The sequence below is a fragment of the Heptranchias perlo genome, chromosome 19 (genome assembly GCF_035084215.1).
Source record: "Heptranchias perlo isolate sHepPer1 chromosome 19, sHepPer1.hap1, whole genome shotgun sequence".
In the NCBI taxonomy this organism is placed as follows: Eukaryota; Metazoa; Chordata; class Chondrichthyes; order Hexanchiformes; family Hexanchidae; genus Heptranchias; species Heptranchias perlo.
Window position 1 is genome coordinate 14,185,842 of NC_090343.1, and position 27,623 is coordinate 14,213,464.

The window sequence follows — 27,623 nt, forward strand, 5'->3', positions numbered from 1 at the left end:
TAGGACTATCCTAAAAATCAGAGTCAGGACTTTCAGGAGTGAAGTCAGGAAGCACTTCTACATGCAAAGGATGGTAGAAGCTTGGAACTCTCTTCCGCAAATGGCAACTGATGCTAGTTCAATTGTTAATTTTAAATCTTAGATATGTTGACCAAAGTTATTAAGGGATACGGGGCTAAGTCGGGTATATGGGAGAGATCGCCGGGGGGATGGGGGGGGAGAGATCGCGGGGGTGGTGGGGGGCGGGGAGAGATCGCGGGGGGGGGTGGGGGGCGGGGAGAGATCACGGGGGGGTGGGGGGCGGGGAGAGATCGCGGGGGGGTGGGGGGGAGAGATCGCGGGGGGGTGGGGGGGGAGAGATCGCGGGGGGGTGGAGGGGGAGAGATCGCGGGGGGGTGGAGGGGGAGAGATCGCGGTTGGGGGGAGGGAGAGATCGCCGTTGGGGGGAGGCAGAGATCGCGGTTGGGGGGAGGCAGAGATCGCGGTTGGGGGGAGGCAGAGATCGCGGTTGGGGGGAGGCAGAGATCGCTGTTGGGGGGACGGAGAGATCGCGGTTGGGGGGAGGGAGAGATCGCGGTTGGGGGGAGGCAGAGTTCGCGGTTGGGGGGAGGGAGAGATCGCGGTTGGGGGGAAGGAGAGATCGCGGTTGGGGGGAGGCAGAGTTCGCGGTTGGGGGGAGGGAGAGATCGTGGGGGGTGGGGGGGAGAGATCGCGGTTGGGGGGAGGGAGAGATCGCGGTTGGGGGGAGGGAGAGATCGCGGTTGGGGGGAGGGAGAGATCGCGGTTGGGGGGAGGGAGAGATCGCGGTTGGGGGGAGGGAGAGATCGCGGTTGGGGGGAGGGAGAGATCGCGGTTGGGGGGAGGGAGAGATCGCGGTTGGGGGGAGGGAGAGATCGCGGTTGGGGGGGGGGGAGAGATCGCGGTTGTGGGGGGGGGGAAGAGATCGCGGTTGGGATGGCGGGGGGAGAGATTATTGGGGGGGGGGATTAAAATTCCCCTCTACAGGCCTGAATGTGGACATGTGGATGAAGTTGTGAATGAAGCAGGGACATTTGAACCAAATCAGAAATAAAAATGTCAAAGTCTGATGTGAGCAGAAGAGTAATTAAAAGTTATCCTACTAAAACCCAACATTTTGTTTGACATACTAACTTCTGAGTGGTGTCTTGAGGGCTCATTGTATAGGTGCAGGCTTCTGTCACTTTGAGCTGAAGGATTGGTGCTTCATAGTATGCACTCGGCAACAGGACCAGGTAATCCTGCAAGATTAAAGTAAGTGTGAACCTCCATACAATAGTGAAGTTGTCTTTTTGTATTTTGTTTTCCCTCTTATAATAAAATTATATATCTTTGAACGACTATATTTTCACTTTTAAAGCTCTTTTCCCATCAGAACTTTAACCTATAAACAATCTTGGATGGGACAAGTTCAGCCGATGCAGTTTACCGTGTAAAATTCTTTTGAAAAATAACAAGTGGCGCCCCAAAATTCCATGGTCCCTGCTGCCCAACTGAAATGCGTTGGAGTGGACTCCAGCGTCCTGCATGAGAGGACATTGGTCCCATTCCAGATTGCAGGGAGGGGGTTATTTCCATGGTTAGGGCAGGTGGTCCATGCTTGTCAAGGGGCAACAAAGCTATTCGTCCCACTGAGCCAACTGCAGTGGAACCAAGCTGCTCCAACCAGGGGACACTGAGGCCCAGGAAGGGCCAAAGAGAAACGCGAGCTCATATTTTTCAATGTTCCTAAGGGAGTAAATGAACATCACCTCAAAAGATAATCAATCCTATCTGAGATTGGTTACCTTTTGTTTACTGCAGTCTCGAGGTCTCCCTAAGGCCCAGTACGAACCTACGCCAGCTTTCGACCGGCTAAGTCTATCGGATGAGTTACTGAGCAGAATTCCTGGGTTAGCCTCGGACTGCTCCCAGACACACTCCCAAAGCTTAATGCAAATGTAGGAGACCAGGCAAAGACTTGCCTGCTCCCCGCCCCCCCACCCAACCTCCGATTGGAATTTAGGACACTTCTTTACGAGGTGGAAACCCATGGAATGCAGGTTCCACCTCAAATTCTTGGCCTCCCATGGACAATAGGCCCCAGTGTTATCTTCTCCCAACCCAGAAATTTTAGCCTCTTCGACTTTAATAAAACAACCTTGAAAATGTTGGCTGCTTTTTTTCCTTCAATTAAAAAAAAAGTCATGCCAAAAAACCTTTTCACGAAGGGAGCAGCCCTTTAAACCACTTCTGTTCATTTAGTTCATAAAAAATTACAATTGTTAAATTGCTACTTGACAGCCCTGATTTTTAAAAATTGCCTCGGTCTCCAGATTGGCATCTCAGAGGGAAAAAGAAGCCAAACAAAGCAATCTCAAAGGACCCACTCAATCATGGACATTAGCTGTTTGCCTCTTTTCTGGCTTTCAGAGGCAAGATGGGGATGGAGGCTGCAGTCGAGAGAATAAAGCGAAGACCACACTTAACATGTGGGAGAAACATATAAAGATTTTATCTATTAAAGGAAATCGGCACTTTATATAGAGACAATTCCAAACAGTGAGAAGAATAAGCAGAACCGTTCTGATTGCAATTAAAAACAAAAAATGCCAGAATCACTCAGCAGGACAGGCAGCATCTGTGGAGAGAGAAACATTTCCAGTTCTGATGAGAGATCATTAACCTGAAACATTAACTCGGTTTCTCTCTCCAAAGATGCTGCCTGACCAGCTGAGTGATTCCAACACTTTCTGTTTTTATTTCAGATTTCCAGCATCTGCAGTATTTTGCATTTGTCTGATTGCAATTACTTTATTTCAGATTCAATAGGGTTAATTCCAATGTAAATTGAGCAATGGTAAAGCAGTGATACTGCCCACCTACGGCTATATAACCACAAAAGTAGCATCAGAAACCCGAACAGCAGCGATGTAATTGTTAAGGGATTTCCAACAGTTAAGTCGGATTTTAGCAAGTCCAAGTTGAATCAGATTTTCAGATTGAGGCTTTTAGCCAAACTGTAGTACAGATCAAATATTGTTCCAAAATATATTTTATAACTTAGGAGGGAAGCTTTTCTTCATTTTTCATGTTCTTAAAGGTTTTTTGTCAAAAGGTTGCTTGCAAGTATTTATGTTTTGCATCCTGAAATCCCCAAGCAGTGCACTTTGAATGGATGTGCTTCCCAATACTGATATTTTAACTTAATAGCTAATTCTGAATGTGCAAGTGTTTGAGTTGTAACTGAAGCAGTATGTAAATACTGGCAAGAATTTTAAATCTTCTCAAACGAGTAAAGAGCTGGAGGGAAAAAAAAACTTTGCAGAGGAATATTTACTGCAACTAACCTCAAACCAAACAAACAGTGAATTGAAACCAGAGGCTTCCGCAGCTCTGATCCATATGCAGCTCTGTGGATTTGGCAGAGGGCAACACAACCCCATCTAAGAGCAGAATGTGCAGCAGCTACAATGCGGCTGTATTACACTTTCAAATGGGAATCCTGGCTTTGAATTCTCACCATAACTGGCATACACACTTCACCACTCTGTAAGGGAGGCAAGCTTGCAAGTCTTAGCTTTGCCATTCAAGGAAGGAGGTTAACCGAGGGCCTTCATTTGATGGCACCTGTGGATTTGTCTGAGGGCTGAACCATCATACTCTCCTAACCAAGGATATGACCAATGCAGGGACTAACAATTAAACCAGTGAGGGTAGAGAAGAAATCAGGGAAGTGTTTTTTTTCTTAAAATATCTGATGTGCTTGGTGAAGACTTTCACAGGTAGAAATTGTTCCCCGTTGCACCCGTTTTCCCGACAGGAAATAGGGGCTCAAAATCCCGCTCCTGATCTGTGCCTGCATTAGTGGCACCGCCATATTGGTATCAGGATTACCAGTTCTACTTGCGGCCTAACCAGCGGTTCTTAAAGGGACTGCTGGAGGCCCTAACATAAATGTAAGCATTTTTGACTTACTTTCAGATAGAGTCAGGAGGAGCAGGAGCGCTCCTCCTGGCTCAACAGCACTATTGTCGGCCACAGTCTGGCCGCATTAGCCCCCACGCTGTTTTTCTACACCCTCCTCCAGGTCTTGCCTGAGGTCCACTGCCGGTGAGGCAGCCTGCCCAAGCTGGATTCTCCCAAACCGACAAGCTGCCTCTAGAGACACGATAGGCGCTTACACTTCACCGGTAATATTGAAATGAGTCCCGAGGCCCAATTTCGAGAGAGCCTCAGGCCTCCGGCTTCTGGCACGTGCTGGGAGTACGTCAGTCATTTTGCAACCAAAAATGGGACTAAACGGATTATTAGCCCTGAGTCTTTCACTCTCTGATGTTATTTCCTCTCCCCAGCAAAGTTTGGAATAATAGTTTAACATACTGACGCTTCATCAGAACATCAGCTTTAACAATTGCTCTAAACCCAAAATCTTAAGCTATGTTTTAACAGATGCTCATGGTCCTGCTATGAATTTTCAGCATTTTCCTATTTATCTCTAAAGCTTGTACACTTACTAATTTGCCTAGTAAAAGGGCTCCTTAACACCCCATCTCAAACCCAGAGCTAGGAGGCAAGTGTCTTCCTCTGATGCTCCTGAACTGGACAACCCCCACCCCCCCCAAAATTGGGATTAATGAGGATTGAATGACATGCACTGTACAGTTAAAAAAAAACTTCTAAACATCTAGAAAGTACATAGTGTACATCTGTACACCCATACACCCATTGGCCCATTTGGTTCAGGATAAGATTCGTTCTGCTCCAAAGAAATCCAACAGTGTATCACAGTGCATTTAGCTGCAACTGTTCCTTCACATGAAGCCCAACACACGTGATTCTTACCAAGAGGATACCCTCTGCTTCGATGATGATAGACCAAACACCAGGGTTCAGCACAAATGGCTCCACAAATGTATTCTGTGGCACAGTGACAAAGGTTGGCTCTGTGCTGGGAGCAAAAATGATCTGTTTTGTCTGCTCTGAACCTGGACATCAAGACACAAAATATAACATTATTTCTCTATTTAAATACAGAAATATAATTAATTACAAGTGAAACATATGTGGAATAATAATTTTATATAAAAAAAGATTTAAGAATATTAGTGTAGCTATGGTTTTTTTTCCAGATTCCCAATGAATTTATCAATTGAATTACACAGCTGCTGAGCATAAGAAGGACAACACAAATTAAATCCAGATGGCATGGACAGGACCACATTTGAAGAAAGCTGTTAGAAACCCACAAGGTCTTTCCTGTGTTGGATAGGACGCATTATGTAGCAATACATTCACTTCAGTTTCTCCACACAACTGGAACAATATTCCTCAATAGCCAAACTGGCCACAAGATGGACACAGATAAGAGAGGCCATTTGGGCTCATCCATCTACAAAGACCCGTTAGTTCCTCCATCAAAGCACCTGTTAAGTGATTCCAAGGTTTTCACCTTCATTATCCTACCTGGAAGTCCATTCTAGATATGAAGAAGACTTCCTGACATCAGTTCTACATTTATCTTTTACTAGCTTGAACCTGTGCCCCCTTGTCCTACTGTCATAGTTTAGTTTGAAGTAGTGTCTGGATTTACCTTATCTGTCCTATCTTACATACCATGGTAAGATGGTAAGACCATCTCTCAGCCACTTCTTTCCTCCAATTCAGTATTCTAATAATAGGGATCAATATTATAAGCTCTTCTCTGTATTGCATCCAGAGTTTGGATATTTGGCTTTTGCCTCAGTGACCAGAACTGGACGAAGTATCAAGGTTTGCTTTTACTAGAATACTGTACAGTTTAAGCATGACTTCTTCGGACTTTTATTATTTGGATATATATAACAACAACTTGCATTTATGTAGTGTCTTTAATGTAGAAATACGCCCCAAGGTGCTTCAAAGAAGTATAATTTTTAAAAATGAACTCCGTGCCAAAGAAGGAGATATTAGGAGGGGTGACCAAAAGCTTGATCAAACAGGTGGATTTTAAGGAGGGTCTTGAGGTGGGAGAGGGAGGTGGAGAAGTTTAGCAGGGATTTTCAGAGGATGTACAAGAGACCAGAATCAGTAGAGCGGAGAGTTTGGGCTGGGGGTTATAGGACAGGAGGAAGATAAAGAGATAGGGAGTGGTAAGGCCGTGAAGGGATTTAAACATGAGGATGAGATTTTAAAATTTGAGACATTGGGGCACTGGGAGCCAATGGAGGTCAGTGAACACAAGGGTGATGGGTAAGTGGAACTTAGTGTGGGATACGACACAGACAGCAGAGTTTTGGATGAGCTGAAGGTTATGAAGGATGAAGGATGGGAGGCCGGTCAGGATATAGTCCAGCATTTTATTTGTTCATTACATTAATACATGAGAAATGCAAATAAATGTCAAAGTAGCATTTTCTCCACAATCTAAAACACTTACTTAACAGCAGGTAATCACAGGCAGAATTTAAAGTAACACATACAGACCACCCAGTCCCGGTTCAAGCCCAAAACTGCACTGAGTTAGCTGATCTCGGCAGGGATGCGACAATTTCTCTCAGTTACTCTGGAGCTAAGAGATATAAATCAGAGAGCATTCCTGCTCCTAATTGTTATCTAGCAAGCCTAGCTGGTAAAGCACCTGTGAAATTGAGTGAGAACACGGGCCTGGAATTTCCTCTGTGGGAGCAGCTTGGAGATTAGGCCCAAAAATGCGCCTGTTCTGCCAATGTCAAGTTACGCTCAAATTCCCCGCCAATCGCATTAAAATACGCCTGAATGTAAAAATGAGTATAAACAATTGGGGCCGAAGGCAAGCGCTGAGCTCACACCATATGTTTTCTCTTTAAGAATAAAAATTAAACCATTTAACCATTATTCATGCACATTAGGCACAGCATGTTTAGGAACCTGCAATAGGAAAAGCTTTCCATTTTTTAATGCCATAAAAATGCATTCAAAGAATCAGAAAATGCATTGTAGGTCTCAGTGAGGATAAATTTAAAAATAAACACTCATAAAATTGCAATGAAACGCCAGAAAAATTATTATTTCCTGCTGTGCCTAAAAATCTGGTCGTAATTTGAGCATTTGAGCAAGCGCAATTACAGGAAACTCGTGTAAAAGGCTCTGTAACCTGGGGGCAAGACCATTGTTATGGGCCGAGATGCATTAGGGTGGAGGGATCGATAGACGATCGTAAAAGATCATGGAGATTTGGTCGCATTATACATATGTGCGTAACTCACTTACAGCCAAAATTCCACACTCTTTTAGGCCATGTATTTGGTTTGCACCATGACTGCGCGTGCCTCTGGGCATAAATCCACAGGAAATTCCAGGCCAAGATTGGGTTAAATTAGGTGAGTCACTGGGGAGCCCCGAATAGTCTTCTGAACAGAGTCTCTACTATCAGCAAATTCTTTACCTCTCGTTAACTAAGCAGTTATTAGATTTTAATCATTGTAACACAGACCTGAGGAACAAATATTAGCTGAGTTTACGCTACCAGCAGGGAGTCTCACCCGTCTGCCATATATATTATGGGCAGCATGAACTTGGAAAATCAGCCCTCATGTTAATTCATTGGAAACTCTACAAATGATTATTTGAGATTTTTAGCTTTAGCATCTGACCATAAATTGCTAAGCACATGATGTGGAATATTTATCATAACACAACTGCAGACCAAGAAATCTGCACAGATTTTTATAGGAAAAAGTACGCCTTGGGAGGCTTTCACAATTGTGATGCTCAGATTACTGTTGGAACAATAAAAAAAAATTAAAGCTGTGTTTAGAGTGCTAGTAATTCAGTGGCATCATCTTTCCAATCCTACTGTGAACTCAGAGAGTGTACAGTTATTGCAGGTGCAAGACAGTTTAAAAAAAAGTGTGGCTGAAAATAGCACAGATGGGATTTCTGCTTCAAAGCTTCAATATCGTAAACTGACCACTGTACTTTGGACAGGTCCAGTAATGGCTCCTGTAGCTCCCGAATTCCCAACAAAGTGGGAGGTGAAGGAAAAGTAGGAGGAAAAAAGGAAGTGTCCAATATCAGCTCCTTAGGATCCCAAAGACATTGGAGGAGGAATGTCCAGTACCACTTGTACAGCAGGTGGAGAGGGGCACGGAGAGTCAAGCAGTGACTTCTGCAACTTTGAGGGCAGAAGATTCCGGCAGAAATGCCTGCACAGCATCTGCAGGAGGCAAAGAGCCCAGTACTGTATAATGTACCAACGCAAGTGAAATTTAACGCAGAGAAGTGTGAAGTGATCCATTTTAATAGGAAGAATGAAGAGAGGCAATATAAACTAAATGGTACAATTTTAAAGGGGGTGAAGGAACAGAGAGATCTGGGTGTGCACATGCACAAATCTTTGAAGGTGGCAGGACAAGTTGAGAAGGCTTTTAAAAAAGCATATGGGATCCTGGGCTTTACTAATAATGGCATAGAGTACAAAAGCAAGGAAGTTATGCTAAATCTTTATAAAACACTGGTTAGGACTCAGCGGGAGTATTGTGTTCAATTCTGGGCACCATACTTTAGGAAGGATGTCAAAGCCTCAGAGAGGGTGCAGAAGAGATTCACTAGAATGGTACCAGGGATGAGGGACTTCAGTCATGTGGAGAGACTGGAGATGCTGGGGTTGTTCTCCTTAGAACAGAGAAGGTTAAGGGGAGATTTGATAGTAGTGTTCAAAATCATGAACGGTTTTGGCAGAGTAAATATGGAGAAACTGTTTCCAGTGGCAGAAGGGCCGGTAACCAGATGACACAGATTTAAGGTGATCGGCAAAAGAGCCAGAGGCGACATGAGGAAACATTTTTTTAACACACCGAGTTGCAACGATCTAGAATGCACTGCCTGAAAGGGTGATGGAAGCAGATTCAATAGTAACTTTCAAAAGGAAATTGGATAAATACTTGAAGGGAAAAAATTTACAGAGCCACGGGGAAAGAGCAGGGGAATGGGACTAATTGGATAGCTCTTTCAAAGAGCCAGCACAGGCATGATGGATCGAATGGCCTCCTCCTGTGCTGTACCTACTATGATGTGATACTAAGACGCCAGTTTAAGCTCAGCTGAGCTTTCTTTTGGTAACTCAGATGACTTTGAGCAACAGGATTGGTTTCAATGCACCATAATGATGCACTCACTTTAACTGCCACCTTGTAGAGGCCGGCAACCATGGGGCTAAAACCTTACCTGTTCTTTGTCCCTGATAAGCTGTAACTTTGCCAAATACAGTGGCAGATCCTGTATTAATATACCTCAAGATGAAACGAAACAAATAAAGCTCCGATTCCTTCACATGCATCGTTATTTTGACTCTATTCTGTAAAAATGAAAAGGAATTTGACAATGGCACATAGGTGTGACTAGGACTACAATTAGCAAAGGAGATTTGAACCTTACCATATTATAGATGCAAAGTCTCCCTTTAGTTGAAAAAAAAATCCACCTGCAAAGTATGTTAGCCTTGTCCACACCTACAAGCAATGCCAACTATACAATGATTGGAGCAAACCACTAGACTTGCAGAAAGGGTGAATAAAAAGCAAAGGCATTTAAGGTGAAGAAAGGTCTAAAAGCCACTTACAGTTCCCACAAACATCAAGATTTACTTCGCTGACCATGACCATTCCTTTCACATCAGTAGATCCGCGGTTCACATAGCGGAAGACTATGCGAAACAGGTCAGGGGAAGTCACGTTGACAGTCACAACTACCTTAGGCTGAGGGAAAGAGAAGCGAATGGGAAGCATGATTCTTAATTCCGCCACCTCAGCAAGCAACAATTCTACAAGCCAGCAGCCCAACTACACAAAGCGGCCCCTAATTATACAAGTTCCAAAAAAATTAAATTCCAACTGCACATCAATGTCACAATAAGATGATATGACCACTTGGATCAGATCAATTTAAAGCACTTTATAAAAACATCACAAACTTAACTGGTTCACACAAATATATTTGACAGGTGTTGAAAACATTTATTTATAACATGCTTCCTCAAAAACTTTATTCAGAATAAATCTTTAATAAAATTAATATTTAACATTAAATGACAGAAATATTGGCTTTACATTCTACTGATATGCAATGAATACTATATATCATACGCAAAGGCATATACAGTAGTCTATAGTCTCCTTCCCATCCCCCTCCCTACATATATGTAAGGATTACAATAAGAGACCATAGCTATGAGAACTAAAGCTGAGGTCTGCAGAACGTTGGAACTAATGGTTGAAGTAATACAAAATGCTTTTATCTCTTTCACTTGTAACAAGTATTTTCTAATGAGTTATATTTGATGACCTTTTTGGGTTTTTTTTGTGTGCTAATCTAGCTGAGGTGTGTCAGTACTGAAAGATGAAATCTATCTTCTACCTTTCCGTGCAATGTCAACATCAAGTACTCCCACAGCACAACCCGGTGCAGGATAAAGTTCCCTTCACTCTGCCACAATGCCTTGCTCTAACTTAATTCTCAGAAGATCCCCCCACTCCAGATTCTCACGGCCTCAGTGAGTGAGAATGTCATTTAGACCAATCAGTCACTTCGGATGTTTATTGATTCTGCAATTCAGCAATGGGACAAATTCAATGTAAATAAAACTACAATAAATTGCTTATTTATCAACTATTGTTAGAAGTTATTCGCCGCACCAGTTGATAAACGAGCAACCCCTCCTTTCCTGTAGATGCTGATTAATACTGGGATATAGTTCTGCTGGCACAGGGAACCCTTTGGTACCTTGTCCAAGTGGCTATTTTTCACATATGACCAAAGACAGTGAATGCTGTGAACCAATTTGATCTCAGATCCTGTCCTCATTTGATGAGCATAGACATGCACTTTCTAGCAGGAGTCAGTAGACAGCGATCAAGAGTGGGAATCACTCCTAGCCTAGGAGTGCTGACATTAATTGCAGATCAGCTAACTCATCGCAGATTTGCGAATTGAACCTGGGACCTTCTAGTGTGTATGGCTCAGTACATTACAAAGAAATACAAAGAATGTACAGCTCAGAAACAGGCCATTTGGCCCAACAGGTCCATGTCGGTGTTCATGCTCCACGTGAGCCTCCTCGCACCCTTCTTCATCTAATCCTATCAACATATCTTTCTATTCCCTTCTCCCTCATGTGTTTATCCAGCTTCCCCTTAAATGCATCTATGATTGTCGCCTTAACTACTCCTTGTGGTAGCGAGTTCCACATTCTTACTACTGTCTGGGTGAAGAAGTTTCTACTGAATTCCCTATTGGATTGTTAGCTACTATCTTATATTTATGGCCCCTAGTTCTGGTCTCCCCCGCAAGTGGAAACATCTTTACTACGTTAGCAGGCAGAAACATCACCCATTGGGTCATTGAAGGATCTCAAAATCTGATTTTTTTTTATTATTCATGGGACAAGCATATTTCCATCCACCAACAGTATTTCAACATAAATGTCTTCATTTCTAATGCTTCATTTGTTTGAGGTTGTGAAGGGGTGAAAACAGGTGAATGAAATAATGTGCAATGTTTACCCCTCAACAGCCCTATTTGAACTGGTAATCATTCTCAATGAGTAGTCAGAGAGATAAAACTATAATCTCTGTTAGCAAATGGCATCTAGTAAAAAAAAATCTGAACGCCCACTGTAACATCCTGAATAAAACATTAACTGACCAATCAAATATGAAATCCTTGTGAAGTGGACATCTCACCTACCTGAATCGGAGACATCTGTGCATACCCCCTCCAGCTAAAGTTTTCAAACTCAAGTGGATTAAAGCCAAAACGAACAGCCCTCCCATCAGGAGTCGAACCATCTTCAATCTCAAACCTCAGATGATGCAGGTCAGGGAAGTAATGATCAGGCTTTGCTCTAAAAACAGAAAAAGCTAATATACACAGAAGCACTGACAGGGTCTGAACCAAAAATCTATTACTGACACAGTCCAGCGACTTAGATTTGAGACAAAGGAAACATTGAATTTGCCTTCTTTTGGCTATTCGATTCCATCTTTTTTTTCTTTTTCAGGCCTACCCTTCCTCACCACGAACCTACAAGTAGGCAAGTGGAAAACTGGAATAAGGACCTCGCAAAAGCTTTATGGTCTGTGAGCCAACTAGTCAGGAGAACACATCAATGTGAAGACAAATACAGTTAAGGCAGACTCCCATTTTCCACATGAAGTGACAAATGACGCAGTTACATGGAAAAGAAAGTCATTAAACAATTTAGTCTAATATATCAATAATCATATAGTAGAATATCTCAGAACAAGGCAGAGTGGTGGACATCAAGTGGGTAGATTTTATAAGGCTTTTGAATGCAAGAGTTAAATTATGAGGACATAAATGTGGTTTGTATTCCCTCGAGCTTAAATGGTTGATGGGTGATCTAATCGAGTCTTTAAAAAAAATAAGAGAATTCGATAGGGTATTTACAAAGAAACTATTTCCTCTAATGGGGAAATAGAACAAGTGGGCTTAAGCTTAAAATTAGAGCTAGAGCATTTAGGAGTGAAATCAGAAAGCACTTCTTCACACAAAGGGTAATGGAAATCTGGAACTCTCTCCCCCAAAAGGCTGTGGATGCTGGGTGAATTGAAATTTTCAAGATCGAGATTGATAGATTTTTGTTAGGTAAGAATATCGAGAGATATGGAGCAAAGGCGGGTAAATGGAGTTGAGGTACAGATCAGCCATGATCTAAATGAATGGCAGAACAGGCTCAAGGGGCAGAATGGCATACTCCTACGAGAGAGGTAACAAGCCAGAGTGATTTCCTAACAAAATTACAAAGTTAAGGATACGGTGGCTGAAGACTCGATTATGGCATGTAACCTCTGATGATGGTTACATGCCATCATCCAGAGTTGGAGGAATGGAAGCTTTGCGCCTGGACATAGGGCTGAAGAAGATTTCCCATGGAAGCCAGGTGTGGAAGAATTTGAGGCTGAGAGCTGAAGATGAAGATGATGGGTATTTGGATTTGGTCAGGGCCTTTGGAACTGACTACCACAAGGTTTCAAGGAGATTGATTAAGAAAAAAATTGGTCCCAACAGTGTTCTGCACAGGTAAAAAAAGGTCAATGCAAAGCACCTTCCAAAGCCTTACCAGTGACTAATTTTCAATGGGAAATGGTACCTCATTTTTTATCTTTCTACAGGTCGCAGAGTGTGTACAGATAAACCAGAATTCTTGACAGTTGCATTTAGAATGAGATTGTTCCATCTTCAGTTTTTTTAAAAAAGGAAAGTAGAACATTACTAAGTTGCAATCATCCTGGTAGTTGTTTCATCTTTGGAATGTAAAGCCACATTCAGCAGTATAGTTCTGCTGAAATATTAGGGTAGCGATACTTAATTTTCACCAAGGAACCAGTGGATATAATGTAAGGCACAAATGCAGACGTCACTGTACTTTCACACACCATTTTCTTTGCAGAAATGTGTTTAGCTGGCGATATTTCTGCAACAAATTTCTTGCAACCAAATTCTATTTAACACCTCATCCCAACCCTACGTTACGACTGAATAAATCAATGCCAGGGTATCGGGTACATTGGACACTGCACGGTAACTTATTACAAGGTGATTGTTAACAGCAAATAGCAGAATAGCTTTAAAAACATGGACAAATGCAGTATGTGAGAGCTGAAATAGAAAATGTGAATAGCTTGCGACTCCTAAAAATAATAAGAAAAAAAAAACCTCATTGATAGTTTACACATTTTGTGGCAATAGTGCACCATGTTTTCAAGGCACAGTAGTAGTTAATCCACCTTTATGCTATTGTCCATTTGATAACCTCTGAAGACAACTGGTTCACAGAACCAAAGACCATCAATTTGTCGTGTGCAGCATATTCCTGTATCTAACATAAGCCCCATTTAAAAAATACATCCAATAGTTTATAATTAAGAACTTGCGTTGTGATTCAATATTGAAAGGAGATTGCTAGACAGAAATAGGAACGTAGGAGCTGTGGATTCGATTCTTACTGGTTGCACGTGCGTCCTTCAATATTCTGTCTGCACTGACAACTCCCTGACCGGTCATCACACATCAAGCTACCCACAGAGCCTCCTGTGTCACACTGGCAGCCTGCAGGCAAAACAAAAATCAATTAAAGATGGTTATATGTTTGTAAAGCCTGAAATCAATACACTTCGCAACAAACACTCTGTTTTATTGAACGTTTGATAACCCCAATCTCATTACAAGGCTATCTATTCTAATGGTATCTGCTACAGGTTGACTGAATTTTAGTTCCTACCTCTTTACTTTTCCATGTTATTCCAAGATATAGAACGTACATTGAGGCTCTCAGGGACTGTGTTACAGTGGATTACATTTGGATGTTACAGAAGTTGGCAACACCTAAATGGAGGGTCCTAACCAGACTCTCTACATTAAACTGGGTTTTCCAAGGCTTTGGATAACTCAGTGAATGTAAATCATAGATCTGAGACACTCAAGAAATGTTGAAGCAAACATTTTTCCTCCACTAAGCACCTCATAGTTTTAATAGAGCAGAGATGCCAGTTATGGGGGAGGGGGAAAACAAGGGCTGGCAGATGGGATGAAATTCAAGAAGTCATATACCACAGACTGAAGGATGTAAAGAGATGTCTCAAAAACTCTCCTTCCCATTTCAAACACAGAGAGGCTGAAATGTCACTCAAATGCACATGGGGAATGCTTGGTGTCCATGTGAAAAGCATTGGGGTCTCTGCCCTCTTTGTGTTGCACAGGGATTTCTGACATTTCCCCCAAGGGGCCATGGAGTACTTGCGCCTGCAACAGGCAGAAGCAAATGGCAGGCAAGCTAATTAGGCAGGAGTGGGCCTAACCGGCCATCTTGCTTCATTTTCCTCCCCCATCAACAGAAGGGCACCCATTTTGAGGGGCGCCCAATATAAGTGAGCAAAAGGCCCTGCAACCACTCTCTCTCTGATCAAAAGATTGGAGAGAAGCAGGTGTCTCCTGGACACCTCTCTTTTTCTTTCAGGGACAATGGGGCCAGGAATTGGAGATGGACACCTTTTTTTAAACAGCAGACAGTAGACCCCAAAAAAGTGGCCATTCCCACTGCAGGTATCTCAGGTCTGCAACAACAGTATAGTCCCACCTCCCATACTTTGGGGCACAAGCCCCTTCCAAGGGGCAGTGTAAACTCACCTGAACCTGCAGATTCAGGCCTAGTCGAGCAAAGCGCACATCGGGTGTGCTCTGCCCAACTTGTGCTCAGGTGGGGGAGGAGAATTGGCCCCATGATGCAGTGTACCTGCACACAGCTTAACATTGGTGGAAATGTTATTTACTGATTTGTTTTGAAACAGGGTGAAAAATAGATCCCGGATGAATCCAGAACGGCTTCCCCAGTTACCATTGCGAATATGTCCTGAAGCTCCTGAGTGGACAGTAGAATAGACAAGAAATGTCACTTCAACAAGTTCCCTATCCTACTGAAGTGAGTGGGCTGCAAGGTATAGCAGCCCGGCACTGTCAGTTGCCCCACCCTGTCTTTTCCATCAACACAGGCTTTCCTTTTAATCCTTTTATCCGTTAGGTATTAACTCACTTTGAAATCCAAACAAACCGCCCCCAGCAGCTGCCAGAATTTATACGGAATTTTACTAGAGCTTCAGGAGGTCAACAGGAACCACAGCCAAGATACTACAGCCTGACATTAAAAAAAAGCAAAAGCTAAAAGGTCATGCACCTCAGACCCTGGATTGAAGTTACTGCCGCTCATTTGGTGTTGCATAAATGTAAAGAAAACATGTCAGGTAACTCACCCTGGCAGCCAAAATAGTTCCTGCTGTTGAGATTATAGTATCCTGCTTTACAAGTCGTACAATAGTGTGTGCAGACATTAGGCTTACAGAAACACTGGCCATCACTCTACAAAGCAAAGAAGCAGCATTACATAGACCATCTAAAAAAAAAACTTCTGGCATTTTTGTGATTAGTATGTTCAATTTATTTACCGTACAAACTTCCACACATTAATATCAAAACACAAAGACTTGGATAACCTGTACAATCAAGTCTGCTGATGTTACAATATTATAATTTTTTTCCAATGTATATATTATAAAAGGAATGGATAGGAGATACAAGATGCTCGTGCACAAAGCCACACACACAAAATCTCCACGCCTAATTTATAAACAGCTGAGGCTTTGGGCTTGAGGTTTAGATGATCATCTAGTGAGTCTTTGATTATATGACTGTCTTCTGCGACCTCACATCCTTAATTTATGTTGGATTTATCAACCAGTCTCTGTATTTGAACAAATAAGCAGGCATCACCGTGATGGTGTGCGTGACAAAAGTGAAGTATTTTTGTCTAGTTTTTGCTTGGTGGCTTTAAAACCAGTCATAATGGCCCCAAAATTCCAATTAGGGCCAAGGCTGAAGTGTGGGGAGATCAGAAAATGGGACGGACTTGGTTCCGCTAGGATTCTGCCCTACGTGCTCCACAAAGGGAAAATCTGGCAATAGGGGAGGGCATAGGCGAATCCTCTACCTGCACCCCCCACACAAGTCAAGAGGAGCGGGTCTGGGGAGTTCCTGGGTTTCCCCTTATAAGGCCTTTATGGAACTCTTGCAGTCTGGTAGATGGTGTGAGTCCTGTTGAGGGTTATGAAGGCTCCAAAACCTAACAAAGAAATGGTAATTGATGCCTTCCTCTGAGGCAAATTTGTCCTCTGGAAGAAGATGCTACAATAATTATATTTACTGAGGCCTTGCAGGGCCTTGCTTCCGCAATTGGAGCGGCACAACACTGCTCTGATTTTGCTGCGGGAAGATTGGGGCAGACGTCATCCAAATGCCCTTACAGACACAGGCCGCCTGCCCAGAGCATGCAAGTGACCCCCCTCCTCATCGCTTGGGTTAAATCCCATGCCCTCAACCTAAATTGATACAAATGTTGCAAGATTTAGTTGGTTGCCTCCAAGGTTATAAGATTGAGATCAGAACCAAGCTACACAATTCAAACATAAACAACAGTGCTGTGCAATTGGATCAGTTATCTGAATAAGTGAATTTAGTTGCTTGTTATTTAAATCCAAGAAGCCTCAGCAACTGTTTTAGGAACTAGTTGGTTAAGTTAAATTGTTCAGATCAGAGATAATCAATTTGGAACCTTCAATGGTTAGGTCAGACCAGTATTGCTAGAAGAATCACTGTGCATATAAAACTTTAATTCAAAAAAATTGTAATTTATGCAGAGATTGCAAACATATGTTTTCATTTCAAGGAGCCAGATAGTATAGTTTCAATTGTAAACATAGCTGTGTTATATCAGTTATTTATTTGCTTGTTTATTTGTTCAATAAATTCACTTGATAGTCCCAAGTGTGAAGCAAGGTCTGATATTGTGATCCTCTGGTGGCATAGCATCACTCCATTAGCTAAAGTTATGAGCTGAAAGGTTTTTCTGTTTGCTAGCCTGGGCACATTGCTGATTGTTTACCCAGATATCAAAGCTATTGATGATACTCATGCTGTTTGACTAATGTTGCTGAGTGGCTTAGGTTGCTTGCTATTCATTGAAGGAGCAAGCATTTTGAGCTTGACAAATATTAACACATGTGACGTATATTTAATGTAAGATGTTTGACCAGGGAGCTGGGACTCATCTAAGAGAATAGTCTGAAATACAGAAGCTGAAAAATCTAAAGGAGGGTAGGAAAGGCCCAAAAATGTAACATTGTGTTCATATAATCTTATAGCATAGAGGGAAGCCATTAGGCCCATGTGCTGGCTCTTTGAAAGAGCTGTTCAATTAGTCCCATTCCCCTGCTCTTCCTCCAAAGCCCTGCAAATTGTTCCTTTTCAAGTATTTAACCAATTCCCTAATGAAAGTTACTATTGAATCTGCTTCCATCACCCTTTCAGGCAGTGCATTCCAGATCAGAATAACTCGATGCCTAAAAAAAATTCTCATCTCCCTTCTGGTTCTTTTGCCAATTATCTTAATCAGTGTCCTCCGACCGTCCTGCCAGTGGAAACAGTTTCTCCCTGTTTGCTCTATCAAAACCCCTCATAATTTTGAACACCTCTATTAAATCTCCCCTTAACCTAAATGTTGTTTGCATTGTTAACAGTTTGAAGCTGATCGAAGTAGCACTGTTTGAAAGCAACAGAGGCAATTAAATATTACAAAGAATTTGCTCATCTGCATTGGTCTATGAGAGTCAAGATGGAGTAAAGTAAGCAGTCGGTTTCCTTTTATTAGGCCAACAATTTTAAGACGTTTTAACCCAGTGAAAGGCCAAGGCCTTTAGTATCAGACAGAAGACTAGGTAAATCAGGAAGTGCTAATTAGTCGACACCAAGCTCGGGTTTTAGCTTGAAGATTTTGTAGGCTGGAATGACCAAGGCAAGTAAGGCATTCCATACCTTTGAGGTCCTACCAAAGAAGTAGTTAGAACTGAAGTCTGTGGTAAAGTCTTGAATTGAGCACAGTGAGGATACTGTGGAAGATTGCGCACATTTGATGCTTTCAGGGAATAAAGAAGACATTTCAGAGGAGCACTAACAATAGGAGTATTTATGAAGGGGAGTGGGGGGGGTGGAAGAGTGAGAAGAGTTTGGAGTCTAGCAGTGAGCGAGGGATCACTTTTCAGGCAATAAGCCATTTTATAAAAAGAGCTACATGATTGCATTATTTAAATATTATAAGATTTTAATTCATGAGTTCAAAGAAAAAAAATAAGAACATAATTTCATGAAAAACTAGAACTACTGCTATAAAATCTCATGAGTACAATTCTGATGGTGAGCAGAAGAGAAATGTGTTTTTTCTCCCCCAACCAATTGTTTCAAGAGTTCAATGACTCGCTGATACAGAAAGAATTGTTGCTGTACTGTAATATTCCACTTTAACTAACCTGCAGGCACTCTGCAACACCATTTAATGTACCTTCAACATGGCACTGACAGTCTGAAAAGAAATATATATATATAGACAGTCAGTGACTGACAACGGGACCATTCTGCGAAAAATATATAAAATCATGAAGTATATTAGATTCTGTGCACAAAAAGGCAAATGAATTCAGGTGAGAAAAACATAATAATCAACAAAAGTTAATGAAAAGAGTCCACCAGTGTTAAATGTGGCACAGGTTTCTTACCGGCGCAGCCCCATGGGTTTTCTGGTGAAAGATTCCAATAAAGAGGCTTGCACTTATCACAGGCTGAACCTTCAACATTAGTCCGACATTGACAAGAGTCCTGAATGGAAAAGATGCACAAACATAATGGTCAGTCTCATCAGATGCACCAATTGCCAGTACAATTCTAGGCTGGGTACATCAAGTACAAGTTTTCGTCAAGCTTTACAGCATTTCTGTCTCTCCCCATCCCCGCTGAAAATGTGCCAGAGGATTGGCTGCACACAAGACAAATGTGGCAGCACCACCAAAATTCTGAATTTCCACAGTGGAACTGCTTCAATGACTGTGAGGCCCAACTCACTCATTTGAAGTGGATTACAAATGCTACACAGCCACTAATCATCTGTTGAAGTTAATTTACTTCTGTATTCCTGACCCCAATGGGTGAAGTATTCTAAATAGTTGTAGGTTTTTTTGTTTTTAGTCTTTTATATTGGGCGTTATACCAGGTTGCAGATGGAAACAACTGTGACAAGGGCAGCGGTCTCAGGAATATTACCATGGTGATTCCCAGGAGAATGGAAAAACTTGGAAGTGTATGGCAATATCAATGGACATTTTCCACAAACTACTGAATACTTAAATTTAACAAGCAACATTTTTGTAAGCAAGGGGCAGAGTATCAATTGATGACACTGTCAAGGGAGAGAATGCCTCCTCCAAACTGAGAAGGAAGTGCCTTCCATCTCTGTAATGTGTCATGAGAAGTCAGTTCCTCTTTGACCCTTAAACTCTAGCATGTCTACGCAAAATTCTAACAGAAACGCCTATTTCCATTTAATGGACAGCGTTAAATGATACGCTATGCTAAATACCGGCTCGGACTTTCTGCCCTCCCCCTGCTGATTTTTAGGTATAACTGGAGTGCAGAGAGGTGGAAAATGGGATTGGGATCCACTCTGCTGCAACCTTGATGCCCAGTGTTGCTATGACAGCCTGGGTGGGGGAGGGGAGGAGGGGAGTTAAGTTCAAATGCTGGGAAGTCTGTGTGTGATCAATTACATAGGCTAAAGCAACAAAACTTTAATTTAAAAAAAAATTAAGTCTTATGAACAGCTCGGAGGTAGCTGGCAATGCTATGCAGCAGCAGCAGGGGTTTGAAGTCTTCGACAGCAACTACTGATGGCCTCCTTGGCAGAAGCCAGTGTAAATTGCTGTGACATTCCCTCCTGACTCTGTGACGAGAAAGAAACTAGCATTGAGGAGGTGAGTCATCAACCAAATACACAAAGCGCATTTTATTTGTTTTCAGTTTCTGGAAGTTAAAAGCTAATTAACTTTCAAACTAATCTTAGGGGACTATTTCCCCTATGTGTAATGCATAACAAAAATTGTAAACCCATTTCAAAAGAACGGATTTACAGTCTCATTACACATAGGAGGAAGATTTCCTCTGTGGACAATGTGTCAGTGACATCGATTGCAAATGCAAAGTTGATAAAGCATTCAAAGAGACCCGTTTACATGTGCGTGAACTCGTAATCAGGGGAAATCTTCCCGCTGTGTTAACAATGCCATTAACATATAGCAGCCAGAGGAAATCTCCTTTACTTTTGCTCTCCCACCAACCCCCACAGTTAATCCTCTGCCCATTCTAGAAATGCTTTGATTACGAGATCCATCTATCCAGTTAAAAAAAATAGAATTTAAAAAATTTACATATAACAAATGCACTTTACTTACAATATCAGAGGAGGGAGATGTAGAGCCTGATGGGTCACAGGAAGCCACTAAGAATAAATAAAAAGCAAAACACAGTGTGAGACCATGGGAATTCATTAATTTACCAGTTGGTTTTGCACCTTTGTCTACATAACAACAGTGGTTACACTTCATTAGATATGAACCATTCTGAGGATGTGATTAGGTACTACACAAATGCAATGTCCTTGTTTTCTTTCTATGTTAAGGACTAGTGAAGGACAAAGAGTAAATCTACCTGAACACAACTAAAGTGCGACACCTAAACTGTGACGATAATCATAAGAATTAAATCCAGAAGTATTGGAAGGCAAACAGATGGCGTTGTGAATACAAGGTTACATCAGCACTCAGTAAAACCTGAAAGAGGAGAATAAATCCTGTCCAGCCCTTAATGTTTCAACACATCAACATCCCACACCAGTCAGTAAAGCCCTCTCACTACCACAGTGTACCATGAATACTCTACAATAGTGCGTTAATTGTATTATGTGATTTATATCAATTATTGTCAATTGTATTCAGGTGGTGTGTGTCAATTGGGGACTGTGTTGTATCCTTTTTATATGAGTGCTTATCTAGGGTGTGGTGTGTGTGTGTGAAAGGGGGATCTCTGTGAATAAAGGTTTGGAAACAACTGAAGACCTGGCTATCTAATTTATAACATACTGTGAATGTAACATATTTTGTTATTGTAATCAAAGAAAAATTACATTAACAAACCAATATGCTGGAGTTCAAGCTCCCCAATATCTCAAGTAGGCATTGAGTGATTTAGTTCTATACCATATAAACCAGGAATAGCCCAGGTTCGATTCCTGGTCTGTGTTGAGTTAGTTGATCTCATCCAGAATTGTGGTAGGGCACTACATTCAGCCTCAGCATCCTTAGATTAAGGACAGAAGGGAAATCAGACATTGTTCCCACTCCTGACTGCTATCCAAAGACTCCCCATGTGTGTGGATGCCGGATGAGGACAAGGCAGAATTGAAGAACCTTTGGTTGGATAGCCTGCGGACACTCACACATCGAGAATGGCCGCCTGGGTACGGTTCCAGAGGGTTCCTGGCACCTGTAGAGCACTACCCCGTCATGGGTTGGTGCCTTCAGGAGAGGACAGGAGAAAAAAAATGACATAGTGCACTACAAGGCAATAACGCAAGTGTGATGTAAGCAATGAGAGTCAAGGTCATGCAATTCATCAGCGTTGCCAGACCTCTGAAACTTATTACTCCTTGAAATACATTCCTACACGTACATTCACACATAGTCGGTGATTGTGTGTTTGACTTTACTCCACCTTCAGCAAAAATAAAATCACCAATCAGATAGCATGGTGGGAAGTATTGGATGCTGTGCTTCGCTGTTTGAACTGACATACTATTTTACTGTGATTTAACTGCAGTAATATTGGCGACTTACTACACTGAATGACACAGAAATCCTGAAATCACAGTATAGGATATTAATGCGTTAATGCTAAATATATTCATCTGTAATTCCTCTTACCATCATTTTAGCAGAGATGTTAAGCCATTTATTTTAAGGATGTTAACAGCTTGCTAAAATAAACAGGAACATTTTGGACGAATACATTAAGCCCTGGTATGCTAATATCCCACGATGTAATTTCATAGTGAGGGCAATTACATATGCTCTTGATATTATTGAATTATTATCGCAGCAAAAGTCGGTCACTGTATTTCTCATAACAAACAGTACTTTGTTGTTTGATTACTACAGGCTAAAAAATAATACATCCAAGGTGTGCTCAGAAATCCATCATCTATCAGGTCACCACACGAGACCTGGATAAACGATATGATCCTCTGATTATTTTTCTCGTTATGAATTCATTTTTTCCTACTTCAGCGAGACAATGCTCAATCCAACAACGTTCACCTGAGGAAGGAGGAAGCCTCCGAAAGCTTGTGAATTTAAAATAAAATTGCTGGACTATAACTTGGTGTTGTAAAATTGTTTACAATTCAAGAGTGCAACAGAAGGCCATTAAATCTCTTACCTCGACAATTAGGAAAGCCGTAAGCTCCTTCGACACACGTGTCACAATGCAGCCCTGTCACATAGGGGCGACAGCTACATCTCCCCGTTTCTTGGTCACAAGAGTTAATATACGAGCCTTCTAAGGTGCACCGACAGGCTGCAATAAATAATCAATTGGTCAACGATTCTAATTTGTTCCATGCACAGTGCTACATGCTGCAAAACCTTGGGGACTCTCTCCCATTTAAAAAATGGACACAGAACTTTTAATACTTTACTGTCTGGACTCTGGTGCAGGATATGTAGTTTCCAAGTACATCAGGAAGAAAACCATCTCGTCACAGAAACTAAAACATTTTTGAAATGTGCACTCACAAATATTCAGCCATTGCAATATTACTGAAATATTAAGGAGGCCTGTAAAAAGAGTTTTAAAATGCATGCATTCATTTCTTTGGAAATGGGACAACCATTTTGCTACTGTCTAGGAGTAAAGCTGCAGAATTCCCCCCAGTTTGTTTAACTATGGTTAGAATTGGACTAATGTCAGTCTAGAGCTGGTGCACCTACTAACTGGGAATGTGTTCTTAGATGGTTTTGTTACTGATGCGTCAGGTAACTACATCACTCGATATTTCCTCTGCAATCTTTTGCAGCCCTAAACCCCAGCAAGCACCCTCCAGGCCTAGTGTGTGTTACCCAACCCGCCTCCCTCCTCCCCACCCATGCCCCTTCTCCCCTACACTGCACACCACCAGTGGTAACAAAAGCCTTCAACCATGGCCTCATGTACTCTTGAATTCTCTGTCTAAACCTCTTTGTCTTGTTACCTCTCTCCCACCTTCAAAAGCCTCCTCAAAACTTACCTCTTTAGCTCTGACTCAGTCACCTCCCCTAGCTATCCTCCACCTTCCTGCTTGCTGTCCACCGCTCTCCCTGTAAAATGCTTGTGAAGTTTCATTATTTGAAAGATGCTGTACAAATAATATGCTGTGGAATATTAAAAGGGCCTTACCTCTATTATAAAAGGTTTTGGTATAACTTTCCAACCTTGTTTGTAAAGTATAATAATGGCATAGCATCACCAATTCCATCAACGGACACTGGGATCTAGCACAGTTCGCTCCCAAAACAGCAACAATCCCAACCAAAAAGGACAATGCCTCACACATAGAATTACATAGAACGTACAGCACAGAAACAGACCATTTGGCCCAACTGATCCATGCTGGTGCTCCACACAAGCCTCCTCCCACTCCTCTTCGTCTAACCCTATCAGCATAGCCTTCAATTCCAATTAAATGAGATAAAAATTAAGAGTTTTTAATAATTTGTCACAAAGCTTGTTCGAATTTGTAGTCTTGCAACATGGTTGCAAGGGGAGATATTTGTGAAATTTACCTAATGCTGGAAGGTTTCAACCCTCTGCTTCAAATTCAGCAAGTGAGGGAAAGGTCCTACAGACTAAAGCAGAGACACAAGTTTGTGGAGAGCATATTTAGAATAGTGGCAGTCTGAAAGTTAAGGAGTTTTATGGTATTGTGGGGGTAAGGTAAAGGAAAGAGTTGCATTTTTGGAAAGTGTTAGTTGGTAGCATAAATTTTCCAAAAATGAACATGGAACAAAGACAGTTACATGGGAGTTCTGCATGTTCCCAGTCGTTGTTTTTAGCAGCGTTTACTGTACTCCACTAACCAGGCCTAAAGCACCTTCATGGGTTTTATACTTCTGATACGGGGCTTTGTAAGTTCAGTTTCTGAGCTGACATATCTGGTTCACCTCGTATCAGCAAGATGCTGAGACGTGAAAACAATATTTAACATGCACTTCAATTAAGTTCCTCACGTGTGCAGCCGGGGTGTCCATAGAAACCTGGTGCACACTGGTTGCACGTGGGGCCCGAGTAGCTGGGATGACACTGGCACTGGCCTGTAGATCCACAGAGATTGTCCACTGATCCACGATTATCACAGGAACAAGCTAGTAAAAGGAATGCAAAACAGTCTGAAGTTAGTCGAGCTGAAGCAAAAAGATGCAATGTTGAAAAAGACATTAAGCAGTGTAAAATAGGAGGGGTGTACAGCGTTTCCGGGGATGAGGGAGGCTGTGGGTTGATGCTTGGGATGGGGATCCCCTATTGATCATGGCCAGTCGGGTGGCGTGCACCCCTAGTGTCTACCTGTCTTCTTCCTCCACCACACTTCTAGGCCACTGGAGCCAGTTTTTCCATGTTTCCCTCCCCCTCTGCTATTCTGCTTTAACCATTCACACATCCTCTCGCGTATATACCTTTTATTTATCTAATTTCTCTCATTGTGCCTCCTTTCCTCTCATGCTATTATCACTTCTGTCATTTAATCATCTCCTGTTCTCCATCTAATCACTTTACAGATCATTCTTTTTCTTTTCTTGTGTATGTGGTCATTTTTCTCCCCCGCCTCCTTTTTCCCTTGCTCTGTTCCTCTTCATAAGCTGTTCACCAGATGACGGGTCATAGACCTGAAACATTAACCTTTTTCCTTTCTCTACTGACGCTGCCCGACCTGCTGGGTGTTTCCAGCATTTTCGGCTTTTATTTAAGCTGTGCTTAATTTATTTAATGGCGTTCCAATTTTCAGCTCTGGAGGGAGATTTTGAGGCCTTCCATCCAGCAGAAACTGGGCACTGGGGCCCCAAACATGGTGGGGTATGACTTACCGCCAAGGGCCGATTGTTGGGCGGCCAGGGCACCCACCACAGTCAGGCAGTACGTCCTTTTAATATGCAAATCTGATTCCTATGACATAGACAGGAGCTCGATTGGCGATTTAGGACTCAACTGGGCGGAGCATGCACTCCGCATGGTAGGAATGGAAACCAACAGCACACTGGTTTCAGATGGAGGAACCCTGAAGATCAGTTTTAATTTATTTTTGTGGGGCCGGGAGGGGCAGGAATGCTACTGAGCTCGCAAATGGGCACCATCGAATTTCTAGGCCTCAATATCAAATATACCAACAATGCAACCAAGTAAATGTAACACAGGACATATAGCCGTCCAGCGCCCAACTATAGAGCCGCACCCATTTGAAAGTTCTCAAGAGACTTCTCCAGATGTTGAAGATTGCAGCAGGCCTGGTACTAGGTGTCTCTGCCCTTGCTCTCAGCTCTTTGATAAGACCCTCCTTCAAGACCGAAATTGAGAGATGCTAAGCAGTATATTGTGTTATGGGCAACTCTTATCTTCAACTTATTTATGATTTAAGGAGCCACCCAATTTATTTTGTTTTTGCCATATTCACGTGTGTACATTGAACTTCAATTTTTTTTGTTTTCTTGTAATTCTCTGCCCCATAAAATATACTTTTGGAACTTGAGAAGGGTGAGCAGCCTTGGGAGCATTCACCTGCTATTTTGTTTCCCTTAATTATAATAGAGCTATATCATTGAATAAATTAGCTATTTCTGTTTTAAATTTATTTAATGATGTAGACAGTTTCCTGGAAGTAAAGGGAAGTAGGGGTTATGGGGAGCGGGCAGGAAATTGGACATGAATTTAGATTTGAGGTTAGGATCAGATCAGCCATGATCTTATTGAATAGCGGAGCAGGCTCAAGGGGCCGATTGGCCTACTCCTGCTCCTATTTCTTATGTTCTTATGTTCTTAAGTCCAATACTTATCATGGCATCACTGTCTAGAAACTGGGCAAAAACAGCTCATCTGAAACAAAGAACAGATTTCCACAGCAGACAGCACCGTGCTTGCCAGCTCAAATCCGCCGTGTGAAATTTTACAGAAAATACTAAAGCCATTTATGTTGGGGAATGTAGAATCCTAACCGTGACAACGTGGGTAGGAGTGGAAACCAACAGCACACTGGTCACAGCGAGCTCCATCGAATTCCGCCTTGCAGAGACAACGCCCAGAGTGATCACAAACCTCAGGAAAGCTCCCGGCAATGCTGCAGCTGCACACTGCAAGAAGGTGGAGGGAAGAAAAGATAAAAGTTACACTTTGAAAATGTTTTCTTGGGAGCTGATTTCCAGTGCTCTATCTGTTTTATCCACTTTCCAGCTGGCATTTGTAATCTGGGAATTAAGTAGGACAAGGACTGAACCTCACATTTCTCAGCAGTCAGTTTTAGGCCCACAGCCTTGGACAGAAGTAACTTTAAACAGAGTTGGCGCAACTGAGTTTTCTAAATAAATAAGTTAAGAAAACAGTCTTTAAAAAAAAGGAAAGACTTGTATTTATATAACAATTTACTACTACATGTCTCGGAAAAGTCTGAAAGTGCTTCACATACAATGAATTACTTTGAAGTGCAGTGACTGTTGTTATGCAGGCAAACATAGGGGTAAAAAACAAAAAGCTGTTAAAATGGAGGCCCGCAGCCTCCTTGAAAGCTTTGTTACCAGCCCGCCTTCTGAGAGCGAGTTGGTTGCCCGCCCCTTGTCCCACCTCCATTAAAACCGGAAATGGGCAGGTTGGAGGCAGGTTTTAGATTTTTAAAATTTTTACTGTACCCCCCCCCCACCCCCCACCGCCCTGTTTTTCCGAGATAAAATCATGCCCCTGGTTTTGGATTGAGATTGCTAACACAAGGTAAGCTCATTTGAATAATTAGCTGGCATTCTAGCTGCACCATTCAGGATGTGCTGGAACCAGAACTTCAGGCGCCAGCAGCCAAGTGAAGGGATGCTGGCTGCCCATTCAGCACCAGGAGGATTTTCCAGTTGGCGGCAATGGGGGATGGGGAGGGA

General features: G+C 42.3%; 1 protein-coding gene across 2 annotated transcripts in view; it reads right to left on the reverse strand.

Annotated features, from left to right (window-relative positions):
* lama5 (laminin, alpha 5) overlaps window positions 1-27,623 on the reverse strand; it is a 247,530-nt gene that overhangs the window by 94,031 nt on the left and 125,876 nt on the right. Inside the window, exons 14-25 of one of the 2 annotated variants that reach the window (XM_068000366.1) lie at window positions 26,700-26,834; window positions 24,726-24,860; window positions 22,900-23,037; window positions 20,859-20,905; window positions 19,134-19,233; window positions 18,888-18,940; window positions 15,783-15,888; window positions 13,983-14,085; window positions 11,701-11,857; window positions 9,184-9,313; window positions 4,843-4,985; window positions 1,153-1,259 (exon numbers count right to left, since the gene is read on the reverse strand). In XM_068000366.1, coding sequence (XP_067856467.1) covers window positions 1,153-1,259; window positions 4,843-4,985; window positions 9,184-9,313; window positions 11,701-11,857; window positions 13,983-14,085; window positions 15,783-15,888; window positions 18,888-18,940; window positions 19,134-19,233; window positions 20,859-20,905; window positions 22,900-23,037; window positions 24,726-24,860; window positions 26,700-26,834 — 1,354 coding nt within the window. Of the gene's footprint in view, window positions 1-1,152; window positions 1,260-4,842; window positions 4,986-9,183; window positions 9,314-9,577; window positions 9,714-11,700; window positions 11,858-13,982; window positions 14,086-15,782; window positions 15,889-18,887; window positions 18,941-19,133; window positions 19,234-20,858; window positions 20,906-22,899; window positions 23,038-24,725; window positions 24,861-26,699; window positions 26,835-27,623 lie in introns of both variants that reach the window. The other variant, XM_068000365.1, reaches the window with a different exon arrangement.